Here is a 21,643-nt window from a genome sequence, read left to right on the forward strand (position 1 = left end):
AAGCTGAGTACATCTTTGTTATTTGTTATGTTCCTTTTTCACAGGGTGTACATTTCCTTCACAGATAAGAATGTTTATGTAACAGTATAGCAGTAATCTTCTTTTTTTTTTTTGCTATGGTTCTGTTTGGTGAAACAGTTTTCTGTACTGTTCTCTCTTTTCTCTGTCTACCTCCTCACAAAACGTAATTTCAGTAAATATCACAATTAAAAAAAAAAGAACAGTAATAACAACAACACCAAAAACATACCTTTTATCACTTTTGTGAAATATCCAGAGGTCCATAAGACTTTCTATAACAAAAATCACAATTAAAGTTTGTGTTTGTAGGTGTGTGTGTGTGAGTGTATGTATGGATGTGCTTTAAAATCACAATTACATGTATTCAGATATAGACGTCACAATGACTGCAAATAAGCACCATATTGAGGTAAGACTATAAAATGTGTGGCTATACTAATTTATATATATATATAATTATGTTTATTGTACAATGTTTAATAAACTATACTTTGCTTTGCCTTGCCCCCACTGCGATGAAACATATAGGTTCTTTATTCCGATTCCCAACAGAAGGTGGCGTCTGACTGTGATGTTTCTACCTAGTCGGGCCTTAACGTGTTATAGCGAAACCTTTTTATATACAGGACTGGAAATCCAAATAGGCTTCACAGGCGTAATCGTCGCATGTTATGCCGAAACTGGGTGTTGCTGTACGTGTGACCGTGTCAGACTGAACAGGCGTGGCAGTGGGCTGGTCCGCGACGCAGTCGGCAATGAAAAGCATCATGGGCCACTGACTTGCCATCATATACTCTGACAAAGAAACGTAGCTGTCGCAAACACATTTGCAGCTGACCATATCTGCCTGCTTTGACGGCGGCAGTCGTCAGTTGGTGTTCTGCCGCCACACAGTGGATGCGTCCTGGGGAGGCACTGAGGTCAGTCCGCTACCTTCTAAACATTTTATTGCGTTCAACATCTCAGTGCTGTGTGTTATAGGGCGTTGTACTGCATGCAACCTAATGCGTGCATGAGGCGGCGTGTGTACGTTTCGCTGCTGATAGAAAATAGACCAAAAATGACAAACACACACTCGAAACGCATTGCTCCACTCCTTTGTGCATTTAATGCTATTTAGTATTTTGTTGTTCGCATCAAATATTCTATGCAAGGCCCGATGTCGTTTGGCTTTATCCTTGCGATATCGCATTTGGACGCGAAAGATCCCGTCCGTCCTATTCGCAGGCCCGTGCTTGCCTTTTATTTGTCACGCATTTTATTTTATTGACAACACTCGCACACATGAACAGTCGCTTTGTCGTGGCTGTCGGCCTTCACATAAAGATTTTGCAGGAGTCCATTAGCTCATCATTGGCTCTGCTGGTGCTGATGCTGCGTTGCGTGTGAGTGTTGCTAGGCAGCCATGCAACGTGCAGCCCACAAGGGAATGTTTGACTATGACGGTCTTTTGTAGATATTATTCACTCTGGGTGAAATGTTCTTGCTATATATGTGAGCTGTGTTCACGTGTCTATCGATCCAACGGCTGTAGGATTCCAATGTGCAGTAGGCCTAACAAGAGCAGTGCATCCAACAATGATTCTAACGCAGTTGAATTTGCATTAGCATGTTTAAACAATTTCCATTCACAAGTCTGTCCGATGAGTAACGAAATGGAGTGATGAGCGCGTCCTCCTCACAGTTCTGAGTTTGGGGTTCAAATGTAGGCTCCAGACTTTCTGCGTGGAGTTTGCGTGTTCTGCTCATTGGTTGCATGGGTTTTCTTCATGTACTGTGGTTTCCTACACCATTCCAAAAACATGCATGTTAGATTCAGTAAAGACACTGTGAATGGGAGTGCAAATGACAGGCGACCAGTCCAATTTGTTTTTTGTTTGTTTGTTTGTTTAACACAATTTAAAAACAGTGCAAGAAACAAAAGAATCCAGAAGGGCTTGTAAAGGATTTCACTCCCATTCAAACGAAACATTTCGGAGAACACTATAAGAGAAATGACAAAATATGAGAAACAAAACAAAACAGATATTATAACAAGTACATAAATGCAGAATTGCTGTTTCATTAGAATGTCAGTGAAGGGGAAAATAAAAAATATGAAAACTTAAGGATAGGATTTACTGTCGTTTTAGTGACTTTTTAAAGACTGGATATAAATCTCAAAGATTGTCAAAGTTATACCAAAGATTTCCAATGCCCACTTCACAGGTGTGATCTGTGATCATCCACCTTGCAGTTCCTTATAAATGTAATTTACGCTTCAAATTTTTTGCACGGACTCCAGTGAGTCTACTTCTGCAGTGTCGCAGTGTCAAAAACTGTGCGGCTCGTCTGCTCTGAATTTAGACGGACTGTGGGGGGCCGCTTCCAATGGAAGGGAAACAAGTCAGCTGTATTCACTCCCACAACGGCTCAAACGCCCCTTCTAAACTGTGCCCATCTCCAAAAATACCAAGAGAAAAACAACTCCACATGGACTGATCACCAGCAAGTTGTATTTTTTGTATGCAGAGTGCAGACAGATCAAGTGGGCTTTACGACTTGCGACGCAATCATCAATCCAGATCTAATGTTTTTCCAGACGGTGTATAATATAAAGTTAGAAAAAATATTCTTCCTTTATTTCCCTGCTTTTATGATTATTGAGTTATTATTTTGAGTACATTGTGAGAATCACAGTACAGTATTCATGTCGATTCTGGTTCTAGCCAAATGAAAGTGGAGCCAAGGAAAATCAATATAGAACTACTTAAGGTAATTATTCCAACGGATGTCGGTGCTCCCAAAACCACTGTGGATGGACACATTTACTGTACAGTTGCAACATGTACTGTATGTTGTACATGTCAAGCTAAGCACCATCATTGATTTCTTGCAAATGTGATGGCCCAATTGTACTACAATTACGTGTTATTAGTAGAGCCATGTCGGGCTCTCCTCGCCCAATAATGTGTAAGTTGCATAATTTAAGAGAATTTTGTATGGATACACGGTATTCTCTGTGCCGATGTGCTATGCAAGTGCTGTTATTAAGTCAGTTAAGGTGGGTGTGGGGTGCTTTGGGACCTTATCTGCTCACTGCAGCACTGTGTTTGAATACGTGTATGTGTGTCAATAAACAGTTGGGAAGAGGCCCCAGATCTATTCTAAAGATTGTTAAGATAACTCCTTTCTCTTTTTACCATTACTGAGCTGAGTTGCAGTTTTCCTTATACAGTAATTAACGGTTCTGATGGTGCTTTTTTTTATGTGAGCTCTATACCACGTGTGCTCAACGTTTACTTCTGCCAGTGGTTACCTTCGAAGATTGCTTTTAATCAATTACTTTATTCATAGCGATTTTGGCTTATTGCTCAATAACAACAAAAAACAGCTCACAATGTCCTAGAATGTACAATGTAAATGGGGTTCATTTTAAACACTTGTTTTTGTGACAAGTGGGTTAGTTCTTATCTGTGTGGGGATTTCATGTCTCTCGGGTGCTCTGGCTCCCTCCACTTTAACACTTTAAATTGCCTGTCGGTGTGAATGTGAGTGTCAAGAGTTGTCTCAATTTCAGCCCTGTGATTGACTGGTCATCATTCACCCAAGTCAGCTGGGATGACTGCATCTTGGGAAACGCCCTATAGTCTCGGGTGTACTGTATGAATGCCATTATGTTTCTGATTTTATGTTTGACAGTTGTCCTCGACCAAGCCGTGGTTGTTACACAGCAGCTGTGGAAGATGAGCAAGTCTCCCACCCCAGTGGAAACCCCAGTGCAGCGGAGCCCCAGTAATGGGGTCCCCGAAGGCCTCCAGTCACCTCAGCATTCAACTCCTGGCTCTGGACCGCATTTTAAGAAACACATCTCCAGCCTTCTTCAGAGTCCGGTGAGATCAGTCTGCTCCACATACTGTACGTACAGCATAATAAAATATAAACGTGATCACTTACCAGGCTTGTCAACAGAGGGATAAAATGATGAGGTCATGACTCTGAATTTGATCTCGAGTTTCACTTTCATGCTGATGTAGCACGGATGCTACACTCTATTATATTCTCATTGAGCTTTGTATGTGGTGCTTGTGCATGTAAAATGGCAACTGCATGCTGCACGATTCTGAAATTTATCGTAAAGTAAAAGTGCAGATCGGGGTTAAGATATTAGTCTTTTGAACTGATGTTGCATCATTTGTAATACTCAGGCATTTTGAAATTCTATTAATTGAGTAAAACTGTAAAACATTGTTGTTACAGTATTTCCTGTGAACATGTTTATTCGTGTGCACAGTCATTCAAGGAGGAGCTGGATGTGCTTATCCAGGAGCAGATGAAGAAGGGTGGCAGCTCATCAAACCTTTGGGCACTCAGGCAATTGGCTGACTACGTGGCCTTGCATGGCTCACCTGCAACCCTACCAATCTCCCCATCTAGTATGTATAAATTATGATGGAGTTCAAAATGCAAATTCTGTAATTTTCCTAACTTGTTGTCCCGGATCAATTGTTTTGTGTCCTATTACCTACCAACAGCAGTGAAAGACAGATATTTAATAGGGGTGAATTGATTTTGAACCAGTTAATAGCAGGCACTCAATACTCTAAATGATCTCTTTGATTAAAGTACCGTAAGTATACAAGTCCAATATTGCTTTGATAATGTGAAAGATCATATTGCCAGAGCTGCTGCACTGCAGATATTGTACTCTGTCCCATGGCCATCATACCTTATCTGACATAATCACTCATTAAAAAAATACTGTACTGTTCCATGTAAACAGGGTCGTTTGAGAATAGCTTGCTTTGTTTCTCTAACAATATTGCGCTACTTTTATTATGGAGCTGTTTCTTCATCTTTGTGCGACATAAAAGAAAATTCAGACTCTAATCAATACCGCGATGAAACCAAAGCATGAGCTATTGATATTGCTACAGCAGGTTTGTCTGATGAAAATGTAATTTCGGCCCGCGGCAGGAGGAAAATGCTCTCTTTTACACAAAGTGGGCAATACGCCGATGTGTGTGGAGGGCTCGTTTAAACGTGGTGATGGAACGAATTAGTCGACAATCAAGGTACCAAGTGTATGGGTATGCTTTGGTTCTTTGCGGTAACACAGTCAAAATTGTGGCTATTTGCCTTTGAGTGGTTGGCCACTCCTGAATTGGTATGATAGAACAAGAATAGTGGAAGATAACTGTCACGAGGAAACCTCCTTTTCCACACACATACTGTACTTGAGTGATGTGCAGTAGCAGAAACATTGGTTCCACGTTCTAGATGAGGTTGTGATTATTGTTGCATCCAGCAAGCACAAGGATTTTTCACATGCATGTAATTATTATCACAGCTTTTAAGTATTACATCCACCAAGCACGAAACTACATCACCAATGTCTCTGAGACTTTGTGAAACAATGACACATGTGCGCAGCAAAAGCATCTCCTAAATTCCGGTAAAAGTCTGGATAAAAATGTAGACCTGGGTAATTATTTTCCATTATGACCAGTTTTGTCGTCATTGTTTTGTTCAGTCCATCTGTTCGTAATGTTGACATTCTTCACAAATCAGATAGTAGGTTGCTAAATGGCATAAGGACAGAAAAACAAACAAAAATACAGCGCTACTTGTTTTTTTTTGTTTTGTTTCGAGTATTTTTCGTATTATATTTTTTTTAGTAACAAATTACAATGGCATCATTCCTCCCAGCCTCTGAATGAAAGATAGTATGGTCCTGTTCGGTTATGCTATCCTCAGTGTACGTCATGTTATGATTTGACTTTGCCGTTTTATTTTAGTTTTGATGGGTTTACGTTGCACCAGGAAGTTGCTGTTAACAATCTAGTACCATGTTTTCTTCAGAGAGCATGCACATTGTGCTCACATTGCTTCAGGTAATAATAACCAGCAGAGGTGGGCAGTTACTGACAGATGCCCGTTTTGCTGACAATTAACGGGACACTTTTTAAAAATGACGGTCTAAGCACTGACGGAAGTGGGGTTTTGTCCATCATTGTAATCGTCACTTACGGCGTCCATCAATGACGGACTTTTCAGTCCGTCCCTGACGGACGCCCGTTTTGCTGGCTTTATTTGTGGGGCGGGGCTGGGGATGGGGGACGGACTGACGGACTGATGGATTGACTGATGGACCCACTGCCAGACCGACGGACTTCTGACGGACTAACTGACTGACTTAACTACCAGACTGGCTGCCAGACTGACGAACTGACGATTACGTTCGTCCGTTCGTCACGAAAAATGAAGGACTGACGAATGACGGACGGTTACCCATGCCGCTGACGGATGATGACTGACAGCCCAGCAAAATTGAGTGAAATACCCACCTCTGTTAACCAGCATGTGTCAGTCCCCATATTGCAGAAAGGTAACTTACCTGTACTCTGTAGAGGACAAATTTGTAAAGCTTTTCAGGACAAGACCTACTTCCTCATGTGGCTTTGTGCCCGACAGGATCTCACTGTCTGAATTTTTATGTGTTTGTTACAGACATGATGATGGTAACCCCCATCAATGACCTCCAAGGTTGGGATCCTGGCAGCATGGTGAAAGGGGAACGACTGATGCGCTGCAAGCTTGCCAGCATTCATCGTCTTTTTGATCTCTATGGCTGGGCCCAGATCAATCACACCTGTCTCACTGTTTGTCTTTTAATATGTTGTAACAGCTGATTGCAGTGGTTTATTATGACTCCAGCTTCAGTGATATTGTCAGTCATGATGTGAATTTTCTTTTTTGACAGCTGCGGGTTAGCAAAGAACAGGAACACTTCTTGGTGCTACCAGACGGCCTGGCCTACAGCGAGGTTACTGGATCAAGCTTGGTTAGTAGTAGGCTATTCCAAGAACCATGCACATTTTTATTACTTTTTAATGGTACTAATTTTAGTATCTTATAAATGATAGATGACAACTATATACTTCTTTTGATTTTATGACTGACCTGTTTTCTGAAGCTGAGCCGTCATTGGTCGTTAACTGAGCCCTGAGCAGTTGTGATGTGATTTTCAGTCGACAGAAGTGACAAAATGGCCGCCCCCTGAGATGGCTAAAAAGCGGTGGATTTTGCTGCTTAACTCATATTTCACAAATGCAATATTAATCAGATTGCCGTGTTTCAACTAGTGGGCCTGCTGGGAACATATTCTTGAAAATAAATATGTTTGGGTTGATCTCCATTTTCAAGGGAACATATGATAGAAAACTTAACTTACCCAAGTTAACTTAAAGTTACTAATTATGGTCCCTAACTTTATAAATGTCCAACATATTGGTTGCAAAAACGTACTATACTTTCGATCCAAACACGTAAGTGATGTGTGGTGAACTAAAATGTTATGGTATTAACATTTTTGTCATATTTGAATAGTATAGCAGAACTGTGATGAATGCATGTTAAAGCTTAAGAGTGTGTCTTACCTGTTCACACTATCTCGAGTGGATGTTGTCACCTGTGTAAAAAACATACTATCGGTGATGTGATTTTCAGGTAAAGGTGAATATCTTGGGTGAAATGGTGGAGAGGGGCAATACAAACCTTGATGTGGACACAGAGAAATTTAGCCTGCATTCAGCCATTTATTCGGCCCGACCGGATGCCCGTTGCCTACTTCACCTCCACACACCGGCCACAGCAGCAGTAAGTCATCCTGGGATGTCATCGGGGGATTATTGATTTATTGACTCCGTGCAATATATATACTAATCTGTATTCAGATTAGTAAACTGTCACAATCAAACTCATGTTAAATGGGAGTCAACACACCTGCCACCATTTAAAGTGCTGATTAACCTGATTAACCCCAAGGCAAGTGTAGATGTTCTAGTCTGCTTTTCCTGACATTTTCTTTCTTCACCCCCCAACCACCCTCGCCCCCTTACAATTCTGATTTGTTCTAATTCCCTGAAACGCGACTCCAAGGCTGCATTTCTTGTGCTTTGGATTTTTTTTTTGGGTACTTTTGAATACCTTTGAAGAATGCAGTCCCTCTGATGCTGCAGAAGCTCTCTGCAGACCATGGCTTGTGTTGTGAGATGTGACGACCAAAAATGCCAGGAATAGCCTATTAGAACAGCTGACATTTATTTAGGGCTAATCAGAGGTACTTTTAATGGCGGTAGGTGTGATCTGACTCCCATTTAGCATGAGTTTGAGTCCCCATTTATAAAAATTGTGTGCACTTCTGCAAACATGTTACCTCAGAAGATTGTTTGTTACATAACCACTAAGAAATATATACTATTAAAAAACAACAACAATTGAGTTGTACAGTTTACAGGTTAACTAATAGTGGAAAACTGATATGAATTTAAAATGATTAATCTTGGTCTCATGTTTGTGTCCCTCAAAAATGTACCATTTGAATATTGGTGTAGCTTCTTTCACCTCCTTTAACTGTGTTGATTGTGTTAACCGATACAAATACAAAACTCAATTAAATTAATTAATAAACACAATGTTTGTCCTTCATTGTATGAATATTTTGGTGATAGGTGCCCTTTTTTGCATTGATATACTGTACAGTACTTCTTTATGAGCTTTCACCAACAATGTCTGTCTTTAGGTCTCAGCTATGAAATGTGGCCTGCTGCCATTGTCCCATGAAGCCCTGCTGGTTGGGGATGTGGCCTATTACGAGTACAACGGCGTAATGGAGGTGGAGGAAGACCGTGTGGAGCTTCAGAAGAGCCTCGGGCCCACTTGTAAGGTTAGCAGACTACAAAAGAGCGATCACCGCTACAATTTTGTGGTTAATACAGCAGCAGTCTTGTCCTTTCCTCATGGGTGTAAAGAATGAATACCTAATTAGTGAATGTAGCACTGCTCCAAGAGGAGCGCTTGTAAGAATGCCCTCTGATTGTACGTGGATGACATCTAATTCTTCAACGTTTTAATCCAATTATATTGTGGGTTTCAATTATGTGAAGATACTAGTGCTTAGAAATCACGGCATAGTGGCCCTGGGGGAGTCTGTGGAGGAGGCCTTCTACGCTATCTACCACATTCAGGCTGCCTGTCAAATCCAGGTACACACACACATCCACGTTCTACATTCACAATTACGTTCTTCAAATGTACACATTTACATGGCAGCATTTTCAAATGATTTAATTTGATAATTCACTTTATTTTTGCCAGGTGTCAGCATTGTGCAGTGCCGGCGGTGAACAGAACCTGATTTTACTTGACCGGACCACCCATAAACCCAATCATACTGGCACCGTGGGATGGGCTGGCTCGACCTTTGGCCCGATGCAAAAAAGCCGCATTGGCGAACATGAATTTGAAGCCCTCATGAGAACTCTAGATAATTTGGTGAGTCACTTGAAAAAAAAGTCTGCTTATCTAGCTCCCTTTTCAATTAATAAAATTGTGCAGTAAATTTACAATGGTACAGAAAATGAGGATACAAACATGCCTTCAAGGGGTCATAATTTGTCGTGTTCGTTATCCTCCATAAACCAAACTAATGAACAGGAGTGCAAACAAATACAGTACCGTACATGCTTCATATTTATTTCCCAGCTAACCCTAACCTTTCTGAAGTCTGCACGCTACCTGATAGCATTCTAAGTTAATACTGTATTATATATACAGTAAGTTAATTTAGGCCTCTTTGCCACAGTTAATTAGATGAGGTGACTTGAGCTAGGCTGTTGTATCGCTGCGACTTTTCTCTTGCTTGGCTTTCTATTGCATTCTGTGGCACACATATATAGTTGAATCATGTGAAGACCATCGATTCACACATTGTCACATGGGCTAGGCAGAGCCGCTCTCCAGTGTGGGCGGTGGCCAAGACAGTATAAGAGTAGGAACCATTTTGGACACATTAGACCTGCCTTCTCGGCCATGTGTCGATCTTTCTGGCATCCATTAAATACTTCAACTGAGAATTTTCTTCTGAAAACACTATTTACAGTATCTTTATTATTTATTGAATTGCAATGCCTCTTTAATTAAGCAACAAACAATTAATGTCGGTAGAATTACGTCAAAATAACCATCCGTGCATTTTGTCGTGAGGAAGGCCCACCTCCGTACAATTCATTCACCAAATCACAGATGCCAGAAGCAGCCGTGTCCACTCCAAAGAAGCGCTGCCTTCTGTAAATAGAACGCGCTCGCTGGGGATGGTGTGAGCGAGGCAATCAAAAAAATTACACAAAAGACCAAAAGAAATGTGTAGCAAATTTATTTTCATCTTCAATAATGTGAGTTCCAACTTCATGATTTTTGGGGACAGAAAAAGAGAAGTTTCCCTGGATCAGTATGCCAAAATCAACCAATGACTCAGACATGAGACAGACTTAAATCAGAATTTCTCCATATCATTATGGAAGAAGACTCTTTTTCAATGGAGGAGCTGTAGTCCTCTTTCCTTCCTTAGTTAAAGTTAATGAGCAATAAATAGTTGAATAATAGTTAGTGTTTTAGTTATTTATAGTAGTGTCTTTTCACTTGTTTCTATATTGTATTATATTTGTTTTTAACCCGACAATGGTTAAAAAAAGCCAAATATAACTTAATTTTGGGGCAGGCACAGATTAATTGTATTTCCATTCATTTCAATGGAAAACATTACCTCGATTTTTGAACGTTTCGTATTACGAACAGGATCGCGTAACCAATTAAAGTTTGTAACTCGAGGTTTCTCTGCATAAACCTTTAGCACTTGCTGTCTTCCAGGGTTACCGTACGGGTTATGCCTACCGTTTCCCTTTGCTGCTGGAAAGATCACGGTCACAAACACGAAAGGATATCGAGGTTCCTGCAACCACCACTGCCTTTCACCAGTTCAATGATGACGGAGTTACTTTGGGTATCAAGCAGCACCCTTTTACCAATCGCCAGCAGCAGGAGAGAACTCGATGGCTCAACACTCCCAATACCTACCAGAAAGTCAACCAGGAGCAAGCCAGTCCTGGACACCAGCGCACCACTGTAAGGCCGTAGTGTTGGAAATGTGATTAGTTTGGCGGAATGCACTCAACTGGCTGATCACATGGACATAAACTATGCAAATAAGGCTTTTGTTGGGTGGATTTCTGGCGTGTCAGGTTGTTGGTCAGCCGTAACAAAGACAGTTGCACAGTTTAAGTAGAATTATGACTTGATTTTGCCATCTCAGTGCCTCTCCACCTCACTCCACCTTTGCTAAGAACCGGACACAAATTATAATGGAAACATGTTTTGATCGGATCGTCGTTTTTAGTGTTCTCAGTTGGCAAGCTGACTGATTAATAAACTTACAATGTCAGCCACAAGATACACAACACTCAAAACGAAGACTGACTTGGAGAGGGAAGTCAGAAGTTTTAATGTAGTAATCTATCCATTTTCTTTAGTGCTTGTCCTTATTTGGTTTGCTGGTGAGCTGGAGCATTAGCCCTAGACGAATTTGGGCGGGAGGTGGGGTACACCCTGGACCTGGCGCCACCCAATCGCACTCTTTGTATGTGTACATCAAGTCTTAGCACAATAGACATAATAAGAAGCATTGGCATTCTTATTACTTCTCCCCCAAAGTCAGATAATGTTTAATATTGTCGCTGTACTATGAAAAACACTTATCTCCATTTTTTTTTCAATTTTCTTATTTGTATGTGAATGGTGTTTCCGCGTTACAGACATCGCATTAACGTGAAAATTGAAAAAGTTTCCAAAATTGTACATAAGTGTTTTTCACAGGACAGCGACGATATTGTAGTTTCAATAAGTCTAGGAAAAAAAAAAAAAAAAAAAAGGAAGCGATGGAATGTATTTCTTATTTTTGTCATTGTGGCCATGGTCTGGGGCTATTTTGTTTTCTGATATCAGGAAAATGGGTGAAGTTACAATGATTGGAACTATATACCTTTTTATAGTTGAATTTCATACAGCTAGCTCAAAATGTTTTCCATTTCAACGATTGATTATTGATCAGACTGGGTTGTATCCTGCCTCTCTCTTTTGGTAATTTCATGGGATACACTTCAGTTTCCACACAACTGGACACGACTAAATGATGTTGAAAATGGATGGTTGAATTGATGGGAAAAGAAAATTGGATGGCGGTTTCATGCCATTGGGAGGAGCTAGTGCTTCCACATTGTTTACCTCCTCCGTCCCACCTCACTGAAGCTCTGCAATGCAGAGAAGGCTGCCTCAGCTCAATTTTTGTGTTTGCTGCAGTGCAGTCTGCCCTCTGCTGGCAGAACAAATAAGCATGAGGAAGCTGACTACTGTACACTTTAAGAGCCCTCATCTCATAAAATAGCAATGAGGGTTTTGTGTTATTTAAACTAACTGTTGTCTCTTTCCCTCAGTGGATGAAGACAGAAGAAGTGACACAAGGTGGTAGTACCGCAATCAAGATAGAAAACCCAAACCAGTTCGTGCCTCTTTTTACTAACCCTCGAGAAGTGATCGAGACACGAAACAAGGTAAATTGTAACTGTGAACATTGGTGTTCAAGTACAATATACTTGTTTTGCTTTATTTCTCCACCTTAGATCCGACAGCAGAATCGTCAAGACATGAAGACAGCAGGGCCACAGTCTCAGGTCCTCGCCAGTGTGGTAACGGATGATAGTCCTCCGGTAAAACGCACATTCTGTACAGTTGTGTTCTAAATGATAGCAGCGTGTTTAAAAATGCGTGTAAAGCTCAAAACCATTGGAATGTTTTTTTTATTTCATTGCATAGACAATCATAAAGTAAAGTAATTGCTTTTTAGAAAATGAAAAAAATATTGCTGAAAATTAATAGACATGTCTATATTTATTTTAGTGCTGTCAAACGATTACATTTTTTAAACTAATTAATCGCCAAATTTTCCATTATTAATCTTGATTAATCATATTTTTCAATTCCAATTATTTTACAAAGCTTGGAACCGATATTTACTTGAGTAAAATGTTGGAATTAACATGGATATTTTTTTAAAGTATATTTTGACTCAAAGACTGTTCTAACAGCTGTCTTTGAGCCCTGAATATGATTCTTTTCCTGTAAAATACAAGTGTTCAACGATACACCAAATATGTACAACTAATATGGTATTTGAATTTGGCTTTGCAAAGTGCGCAAATGATTTTGAATTTCTCCAATGAGCCATCGAGCATTTTTTTAAAATGCTGATTAAAACAATTCTGATTCCAAAATTGCAATGAGTTTTTTTCTAGTACGTCACGTTTTTTTTCCACAGTTTATCCATTAGATAAGCATAATTCCACTGATTAGCTGTAGTTAGACTATAGTAAGCGCTGATTATGATTGGAGTCATCTACAGCTATGTGGCAACTTGTTTGTGGAGCCACATTTGAGAGAGTGCAGTGAGAGGTGTGTGCAGCTCTCAATAGGTCAGTACTCTGAATATCTGTAAACAGAAAGTTAACATAATAGGGATTAAGAGCATTAGTGCTGCCTTTTCTCTTAACCTTGCAACCATGGGTATACCGTTGTAAATTGTATTTTGCTTTATGCTGTTGTTTTAATTTTCAAAGCTTATAACTATTCCATTTTAGTGTTTTGTTTCCATACATACACATTTGTTTCCTATTTTTTCAGAAAACGGAGATCTTATAGCTCAAAAACTTCGATTATCAAATGAATTGGTCATTATTTTTTGATAATCAATTTATCATTTAGATACCTTTTAAATTGTTTTTTTTTCTTTCAATTTACCATTTTATAAAATGCAATTCTAGCTGTCATGTCCAGCCAGGCACATACATAAATCACTAGTCAGCTGTGCTCCACTAATTATCAGTGGCCGATCTCATCCAAAAATGCCAGGGCCAATTTTTTGTCCCAGTCCAGCTGCAGGGCAACTTGATTGATACCAGCTTTAGCAAAATGAATGAGCACACAAACTGAAATCTACACTTCTGTTATTTTGAAAATGACCCTTTCAGTTAATTATCAAATTAGACAGACTCAGGAGCATGCACAATTGCACATCATCTTTTTGGGGTCTTTTGGTTTTCTAAGGCTCATCTGCTGCTACATTATTTGTCATGTAGTAATATAATTTCCACCAAAAACAGTGATTTTGATCTGATATTATTTTTTAAAACAACTGGACCTACTTCCAAATGATCTCTACATTTAGGAAACGTGATTTTGTTGTGGTCCTTTCATTCAGTCACCAGTGATCCCACCCCAAGTCCCACCGGAGCCCGAAACTCCCAACCCCTTTAATCAGCTGACAGACCAGGAGCTAGAGGACTACCGCATGGAAGTGCAGAAGAAACAAGACATTGGGACCAATGGTAGGTTTCATTTAGACAGTCTTGACCAAAATATGTATGCATTATCTTATTTCAACATAGAACTAAATTTGTCATTTATAGCCGAAATGAACTTTCTCATAAAACATAAGGATGCCAAAGTAACAAAGTGTATTTGCAAACATTGCAGCATTTTAGTTGTCGAACTCTGTGGGCTGACTCTACTGTCTCAGCTGATTCAGCCAAACAGTCAGAGGGAAGACACGTACATAGTATTAAGACATCCATTCGCACTCACATTTGTCCTTTACAGACAAGTTAAGCCTTCAATGAACCAAACATTATGTACTGATTTTTTTGAACAAACGGCAGAGAGAACATGCACTGTACCTTTAAAGTTTAAAACCCATCTTTCTTTGGTATGAGCACTGTGAGATGTTTTGTCTTTTGTCACACTTTGTGCTTTGTGTCTTTGTTGCATGCCATATCTTCTTCACAGTGTTCTTTATATACAGCAATTAATCAAGTCTGAACACTAGGGATGGGCGATAACTCATTTTTTTGGACTTGATACAATCAACAATGCTTTAAAAAGATTTTACTCAAGTAAATATCTGTCCCAAGATTCGTAAAAAATTGTAGTTGTAAAATACAATTAATCGCGATCAATTATGGAAGATTTTGCAATTAATTCATTTTAAAAATTTAATCGCTTCACAGTACTAATATATATATATATATATATATATATATATATATATATATATATATATATATATATATATATATATATATATATATATATATATATATAATACTCTGAGCCAGAATGTTCATTTTAAGTCAGTTCATCCTCTTTAAATACCCTCTGTAAAGGACCTATGGACCTATTAAAATGAGGATCTTATACTCATGTTAATCGAATATAGAATTATTCTCTTTACCTGAAATTAAACGATAATATCTGATTTTTTCATGCAGAGTGAACGGTACAATTCTTTTTTTTTTTTTTTAATCCGACCTGGGCCTCTTTCGTATGTGGATATCAATTACCGGTAGATATGTCTGTGATGTGTCTGCAGTTTGAACGCTCTTCCGCACACATCCGACCTATACGTCATCAAAAACCCAACATGGCCTCCCCGTGGGCAGCAGAGAGTGCTCGGGATACCGGAGATGGGCACAAGTCTTAGTCCAATTCAAATGTCATGTCTTTAGTTTCTAATCTCAAATAAAAGTCCTAGTGTTTAGGTTCCAAGTCCAAGTCGTGTCTAAAGTCACTGACCACGAGTCCATTTCAAAAGCTGTAACAAACAGCAGCAGCCTTTCACTTTAAGTCTCTCACAAGTCAGAGTTGTGAGTCCCCATCTCTGTGGGAGACTACTGACATCCTGTGTTTTTTTTGGAGTCAGAGTTGTTGTCTTAACATTTGACTACTTGCCACGCTGGTGATTGTTTGTATGTTGTTGTCGTATTTGTCTACTCTACGTCATTAACATTGGACATTGCTCGGGCGCACGGAAAGGTAGGGAGGGAAAGAGGAACAATTTACGAGCCGGCACCTGAGCCGGACGGACACACGCACACATTGACATTTGGAATAAGGAAAGAAAATGAGAGCAAGCTACACCATGGAGACTCCAAAAGAAGTCCCAAAAGAAGAGTCACCTGTTTTCTGAAGCTGAGCTGTGATTGGTCCTTACCTGAGTCCTGAGCAACTATGGTGTCATTTTCAGTCGACAGAAGTGACAAACTGGCTGCCCCCAGAGATGGCTAAAAATGGGTACATTTTGCTGCTTAATTCATATTGCACAAACAATATTAATCAAAATGCTGTGTTTCAACTAGTGGGCCTGCATAGAACATATTCTTAAAAAATATATGTTTGGGTTGACTTCCACTTTAATTCTCTCACAAGTCAGAGTTGCGAGTCCCCATCTCTGCGGGAGACTACTGACATCCTGTGTTTTTTATGGAGTCATAGTTGTTGTCTTAATATTTGACTACTTAATCCCACTGGAAACATGAAGCATAAAGTGGACATTTGTGGTGATAGTAGTACAATAATTCAGTCACAGAGACGGTTCATTTATTATGCGCGGCAATGACGCTATGTCATCTTTAGTAGATGTCTCCATGAAATAATGATATCGAGTAGTGTTGCCTCCTATCCTCCAAATACTTATACCTCCGCCCGCCTTGCTATTCTGGCAATACGAGATGATAAAATAAACCCCTATATGGTAGACCATATTTACCGTAAACACTGTGCCACATGGTGCACGTCACTCAACATCGTGCTTCGTATGCATGCGTCACATCACGGACACATGTTCTCATTTTATGTCGCATTTGTGTTTGTAATGTGGACGTCTACATAAAAGATCTGAATTGGGTGTCACGCTCAGCATCAGAAAACAGATGAGCCATGATTGGTCGTTACATGACCCCTGAGCAACTCTGATGTCACTTTCAGTTAACAGAAGTGACGAAATGAAAGCGCAGCGAACAAATTACTGTATTGCAAAGAATATTTTTGGGTTGACTTCTCCTTTAAATGCTTCTTCTTTGTTTTTGGCGGCCGCTGCGCGCTGCCTACAATGCATACAATGCCGTGGTTGGGGTATGCTTTCTCATTTTTTTCTGTTGAACGTTTTATCAAGGGCATTTTCTATTGATATCGATCACAGGACTATCACAATATATATTGATATTGAATTATCGCCCAGCCCTACCTCAAACCATCCAAAAAATCGTATTTACTTCATTCAGGAAGCTCATGTGCGGACAAGGGCTGGTGCAGCCTTGTAGTCCATGTTAAATTGGATATCCTGCCACAGACATCTGGTGTTACCCGGGTCCCGAAATAAAAAAAAAACATGAATCTGCTTACTTTGGTTGCACTTTGCTACTCTTATAATTCAGGTTCGATCTTGCTTTCTCAGAGCCACAGCTTTACCAGATTTGAAGGCATAATTCCGCTGCCTAAGTGCTGCTCGTACATCTTTGATCATCTTTGTCTTTTGCCCTCGGTGTGACGATCATGTTGACAGAAACGTCCTCTGTGCTCTTAAGGATGTACACGCACACATGGTGGTGGCATATTCTTCAATGTCTGCATGTCCATTGTTAGTTTCAGCTTCTTACAACCTTTACCAGTCCGTTCTCTCAAAATATTTACTTCGGATAAGTAAGTCAAGTTTATTTGTATAGCCCTTAATCACAAATGAGTCTCAAAGGGCTTTCCAAACCCACAATTGACGAAGATCATTGACATCCACTGATTTAAAATCCCCACCCGAGCAAGGAAAACGTGAAAACCCAATTTGTGGAAAAAAAGAAGAAACCTTGATGGGTTTATATGCTGGAATTAACAAATCCAAGAGGTGGTCTGAAGAGCCAAGGTGGGGCATGCCCCCTTTGGTGTTGGTGTCCAATGTGTTCCCCCCCTCTGCTAGCAAAGTCCACATACTCCTATAAATTAGCAAGAACAGTCATCATGTTAGCCTAATTGAAGTCCTAATTGCACTCCCGGGTGGTTGTTTTTCAAGTTACTGATGGCATTTGAACATTTCCTTGGCTTTCTTGGTGTTAGCACCGGGAAGTATAGTATAGAGTACTGTGATCATTACTGGAGGGAAGTGACTGTAAATAGGTTTGTGTTGTGGTAATACAGTATTAAATTGTGATTATAACCGTTAAGGATTAAGGAACAGACAAGAATGATCTATCATGACACTGGCAACAGTAACAGTGCTTCGCACCTGGATACAGTTAGCCTTTGTGCAAGCTTTCTAGCAGGGTCAATGGATGGTGTCAGAGACTGGTTTTAAGATGCAGCATGTCTTTTCAAGATGACTCTGGCTGTGGTATGTGGTCTTCGGGTGTTTGAACAAATTGCTTGTGTTACTGCTGTGTGAAACTCTTTGGAAACTTTATTGAGTGCTGTGAACTGACAGCACACCACAATTTGGTTTCTGCCATTTCTCCAGCTTCCGCATTCTGTCTTGGCTGTGGCAGAGTTGTACATTTGACGGCATTTCTCAAGTTTCCTTGTCACGTGACGCCGACTAGTACAATACACCACCATGTATGTCGGTGTAATTGAAGTAAGCTATCTAAAACAGCTGGAAGTGATCCATTCACCCCCAAATCATGGTGTTAGTTAATGTCGGTATTTGTTTCAAGGGAAAGTCAACCGGAACATTTTCTTTTCCAGAATATGTTCTATGCAGGCCCACTAGTTGAGACAAGGCATTCTGATTAATGCGTTTGTGGGATAAGAGTTAAGCAGCAAAATGCACCAGCCTTTAGCCATCTCAGCCATCTTTAGCCATTTTGTCACTTCTGTCGACTGAAAATGACATTGCAGTTGCTCAGGCTCAGATGACGACCAATCATGGGTCAGCTTCAGAAAACAGGTGAGCTGTGATTGGTCGTTATCTGAGCTCTGTATAAATGTGATCATTTCCATACGACGGAAGTGACAAAATGGTCGCCCCCTGAGATGGCTAAAAACAGGTGGATTCGCTGCTCATATTCCACAAACGCAATATTAAACAGAATGCCGTGTTTCAACTGGGCCTGCATAGAACACATTCTTGTACAAAATATGTTTGGGTTGACTTCTTCTTTAAGGAAATTGATGCCAAAAACAACATATATGTGAATATCAATGTCTCGATACCACAGTATTGATATGCCCATCCCTACTGTACACAACAATCATTATGGACATCTGCCACACCCTTAAAATGCTTTTCTTTGCCTCTCAGCTCCTGTTTCTGCGCAGCTGAGGAATTATTTCAGTCTGTTAGTGTGTAACACTGTGCTTTGTGTGAGTAGGGGACGAGTTGGCAAATGACACTTCCCCTGCTAGCTCCCCCACAAAGGGCCCTCTGCCCAATCACCCCACCCTTTCAGGTGAGGCTTTTGAGGTGCACTCACTGCCTGCCCTGCATGCCATGCATATTGGCTCTGTGACCCAGCTGCCTGCTGCAGTCTTCCATGAACAAATCTGATCAACTCCGCTCAACTGCTTTTACCCTCTCATGCTTCAAATGGTCCCTGATGGCCATGTTACTCCTCATAGTAGTCACCAACCATAACATAAGCACGTGCAGTATACATTAAATTGGCTGTAAAGATACATATGCAATGAACAATTAGATTATTCCCACTATTCTAAATGTAACATTGTACACTCTTATTGTACAATTCACAACTAATTGATTCTCAAATATTGGTGACCTTGTGAAGTGATAGTGGCCACAGGCATAACATTTTCTTCTTTTTTTTCTAATGATATAATATATAATACTAATAAAGTATTATATACAGGTGGCAGCTATTGCCTGGACCCAAATGTTGACTACCCCCAGCTGAGCATCAAGCAAAAATCTGACTAGATTCAAAACAAGCACAATTTCATGAAAATATACTGCATTTTTATATGGACCTCATGTTTACAAGTTACAGTACTTTCCCATGAACATGTTTTTGAACATGCTATTTTCTTCTATAGTTTGTTGCTGTGACAATTGTTATATTTGTGGTTGTCCCACATATTTTCCACGGTCAATGGGGGGTAACACTGGGTGTCAAGTTTTAGTTGTGGTCTATTTTCTCTTAGAGGACATTTTGGCTAAACGTGAACAAGCCTACATAGCATCTGAAGCCAATGATGCCGTGCAGGTTTACATGTGTCACAAGTCAAAATGTTTTGCTACCTAAGTCATCAGTGTTGATAGAGATCCATTGTCCCTGTACCCACTCTATCTCCTGTACCTGTGTTCCTCTGTGTCTGTCTGTCCTTTTCTGTGTTATTCCGCAAATGATTCATAGGGCACACCTCTGGTGCTTTGGTCTTGTCTCACTAGTAAGTACAGAAACCGCACACATCTCACCAAGTGCGCATGCCCATCTGCACTGATAAGATGTACTTGTATGCCATTTGGCTTTGCCGCTCCAACAACACTCAAGACTTTGTGTCTGACTCTAAAATGTTGCCATTGTGTTTTTATTTTATGGCAATCCTCGGAGCAGGAGACGCAAAGACGGACTCCGCAGTCGTACAGAACGGAGGTGAAGAGGAGAAGCAGGCTGAGGAACTTGAGAAAGGGATGAAGGCTCTTTCAACCAACGACACCTCCACCCCTGCCGCCCCGCCTGCCAAACCACAGGGTGGCACACCGGAAGGTTCGCCATCCAAGTCCCCGTCCAAGAAGAAGAAGAAGTTTAAGCCGCCATCATTCCTGAAAAAGAGCAAGAAGCAGAAGGAAAAAGTAGAAACTTGAGTTCATTAACGCCAAACCTTAATGAAATATTGCTGTGAAATATTACTTTGCGTACAATGCAGTAACAGTCGGCTGGCGTTCACTGCAGGTCTTTTCAAACACAGTCACTAACAAAGCCATTTTCAAACCTGGTGAAGACAGATTTAGTGATTGTGGTCACTCTTTTACTCTTTGGTTTACAAGAAAAAAACTAGGTCGGCTCCAACCCACTACACCTACTGCTACTCATCTCAAATGCTTTGTTTTTCTCATGTATTTTATTCACCTACATTTGTTGAAACCAACTTTACTGTTGGGTGTATGATTCTCATTTTCCATATTACATACAGTATATAATTTGTATTCACTACGCAGAATTTGTCCCTTAGTATGGCTAGAAAATCACTTGATTGATTGTAGCATCTTGTAATTGTTTAGTTCTAAACATCACATTGATATTGCAAGTGTATATGTGAGCACATGTGCGTTACATGTAGAAATGTATACTGATAGCTACTGATTGTGCTCTGAAAGCTGTTTATTGTAAATCTATCAGACTATAGACATTGTTTCAGCAGTAATACAACAAAGAAGATGAACGCTGGGCAAAAATTGTACCGTCTTGCAAGAAAACAAAGGTGGCGATAAAATATGCTTGTAATTGCAGCTTAAAGACTCGTAAATACACTGAACGCAATTATAACATTCCACTTTGCCCATATTCCCGTGTATATGTATGCAAAATACATCCAAACCGTCAAATATGCTTTCTGTTTTAAGTCAGTTGGTGCAAAACAAATGCTGATGCGATGTTTGCTCATGATTTTTCTTATTTTATATTACAATGTATACGTGAATGTTGCAAGTCTACCATATACCTGTCATTAAAGTTTTATTTCAGATGAATTGAAAAAAAAACAAAAAACTGTGGACACTGTATGTCTGTCCTTAATTATTATGGCTCTTTCCCTTTTGTTCATAATATCCATAAGCTTTGTACAGAGATTTCCTTTATATACTCAAAGACGCTTATATCAATCATTCAATCATGGCGTGTTTATGTACAGTACGTTCAAAAGAAAGATAGCAACATTCGGGGAACGGTACGTATGGGAAATCGTTTTGAGAATTTAT

The 21,643-nt window shown here is 40.0% G+C and overlaps 1 protein-coding gene across 3 annotated transcripts; it reads left to right on the plus strand.

Moving 5' to 3' along the window:
* Positions 1–576: 576 nt before the first annotated feature.
* add2 (adducin 2 (beta)) lies at positions 577–21,439 on the plus strand. Of its 3 annotated transcripts, XM_086031122.1 has the most exons (16): positions 577–941; positions 3,703–3,893; positions 4,295–4,436; positions 6,511–6,662; positions 6,764–6,844; positions 7,510–7,659; positions 8,585–8,728; positions 8,949–9,047; positions 9,160–9,336; positions 10,711–10,965; positions 12,330–12,446; positions 12,516–12,602; positions 14,150–14,276; positions 19,080–19,157; positions 20,079–20,112; positions 20,280–20,426. In XM_086031122.1, coding segments are annotated over exons 2-16 (1,791 nt in total). In that variant the 5' UTR covers positions 577–941; positions 3,703–3,746; the 3' UTR covers positions 20,281–20,426. The 3 variants fall into 3 exon arrangements, with proteins under 3 accessions (XP_085887248.1, XP_085887246.1, XP_085887247.1); XM_086031120.1 differs by lacking the exon at positions 20,079–20,112 and having other exon boundaries at positions 20,280–21,439; XM_086031121.1 differs by lacking the exons at positions 19,080–19,157; positions 20,079–20,112 and having other exon boundaries at positions 20,280–21,439.
* The last annotated feature ends 204 nt before the right edge of the window (positions 21,440–21,643 follow it).

This window comes from Filicampus tigris, chromosome 5, assembly GCF_054856515.1.
Source record: "Filicampus tigris isolate MCC_2025a chromosome 5, RoL_Ftig_1.0, whole genome shotgun sequence".
Taxonomy (NCBI): domain Eukaryota; kingdom Metazoa; phylum Chordata; class Actinopteri; order Syngnathiformes; family Syngnathidae; genus Filicampus; species Filicampus tigris.